We start from the raw sequence: 920 nt of genomic DNA, 5'->3' as shown, positions 1-920 counted from the left end.
AACTTCTTCGCTACCAACTAAAATGTGCGTTAGCCTGCATGGAGCATTTTATTTATACTTTAAAATTATGAAAATTCTCTTAAATCTTTTGTCATGTTTTGGTCGTCCTGAAAAGGACGTTTGGGTTTATATGTGTATGTACAAGAATGTATATTGTTGCTATTGGAGCACTTATGCTTTCTTCTCGGTCTTCTTGGGCAGCAGAACGGCCTGGATGTTGGGCAAAACACCACCCTGAGCAATGGTGACGCCTGAGAGCAGCTTGTTCAACTCCTCATCGTTGCGGATGGCCAGCTGCAGATGGCGAGGGATAATTCTCGTCTTCTTGTTGTCACGGGCAGCATTGCCAGCCAACTCAAGAACTTCAGCGGCTAAGTATTCCATCACGGCAGCCAGGTAAACAGGAGCGCCAGCACCCACACGCTCGGCATAGTTGCCCTTGCGAAGCAGACGATGAATACGACCAACAGGGAACTGAAGACCGGCACGGTTCGAGCGAGACTTTGCCTTTCCCTTCACTTTGCCACCTTTACCACGACCAGACATTTTAATAGCAGATATTTATTTTTCACTGTTCACAAACGAATGTTGAGAAGCCGACACCCGTCGCTATATTTATACTTTTTCCGTCAGTCTGGGCGTTCATCGTAGGGGTGGGTTTTTCGTCTGTATCTCAAACCTGAATAAAACCAAATAAAAGTATAAGGTTTTGTGGTCCAACACGCCATGGGACCGGACGGCACAAGCAACTTCCTGATGAAGCACTGCAACATGCCCATCCTGAAACACCTGGCAACGCTGTTCAACCACTGCCTCAACTTGGGATATTTTCCATCCGAGTGGAAGAACAGCAGAATCATCGCTATCCAAAAACCAGGAACAAGTCCACAAAGCCTCCGGGCATACAGACCAATTGCCCT

At 46.8% G+C, this 920-nt stretch overlaps 1 protein-coding gene across 1 annotated transcript; it reads right to left on the bottom strand.

Annotated features, from left to right (window-relative positions):
- Positions 1-105: 105 nt before the first annotated feature.
- On the bottom strand, positions 106-601 carry LOC117591770 (histone H2A). Its single transcript, XM_034285081.1, has one exon. It carries the CDS (start codon positions 544-546, stop codon positions 172-174), a length of 375 nt encoding a protein of 124 aa, XP_034140972.1. The 5' UTR covers positions 547-601; the 3' UTR covers positions 106-171.
- Positions 602-920: the final 319 nt, after the last annotated feature.

The sequence above is a fragment of the Drosophila guanche genome, unplaced genomic scaffold, assembly GCF_900245975.1.
Source record: "Drosophila guanche unplaced genomic scaffold, DGUA_6, whole genome shotgun sequence".
In the NCBI taxonomy this organism is placed as follows: domain Eukaryota; kingdom Metazoa; phylum Arthropoda; class Insecta; order Diptera; family Drosophilidae; genus Drosophila; species Drosophila guanche.
This window is presented reverse-complemented; position numbering and strand designations above follow the sequence as displayed.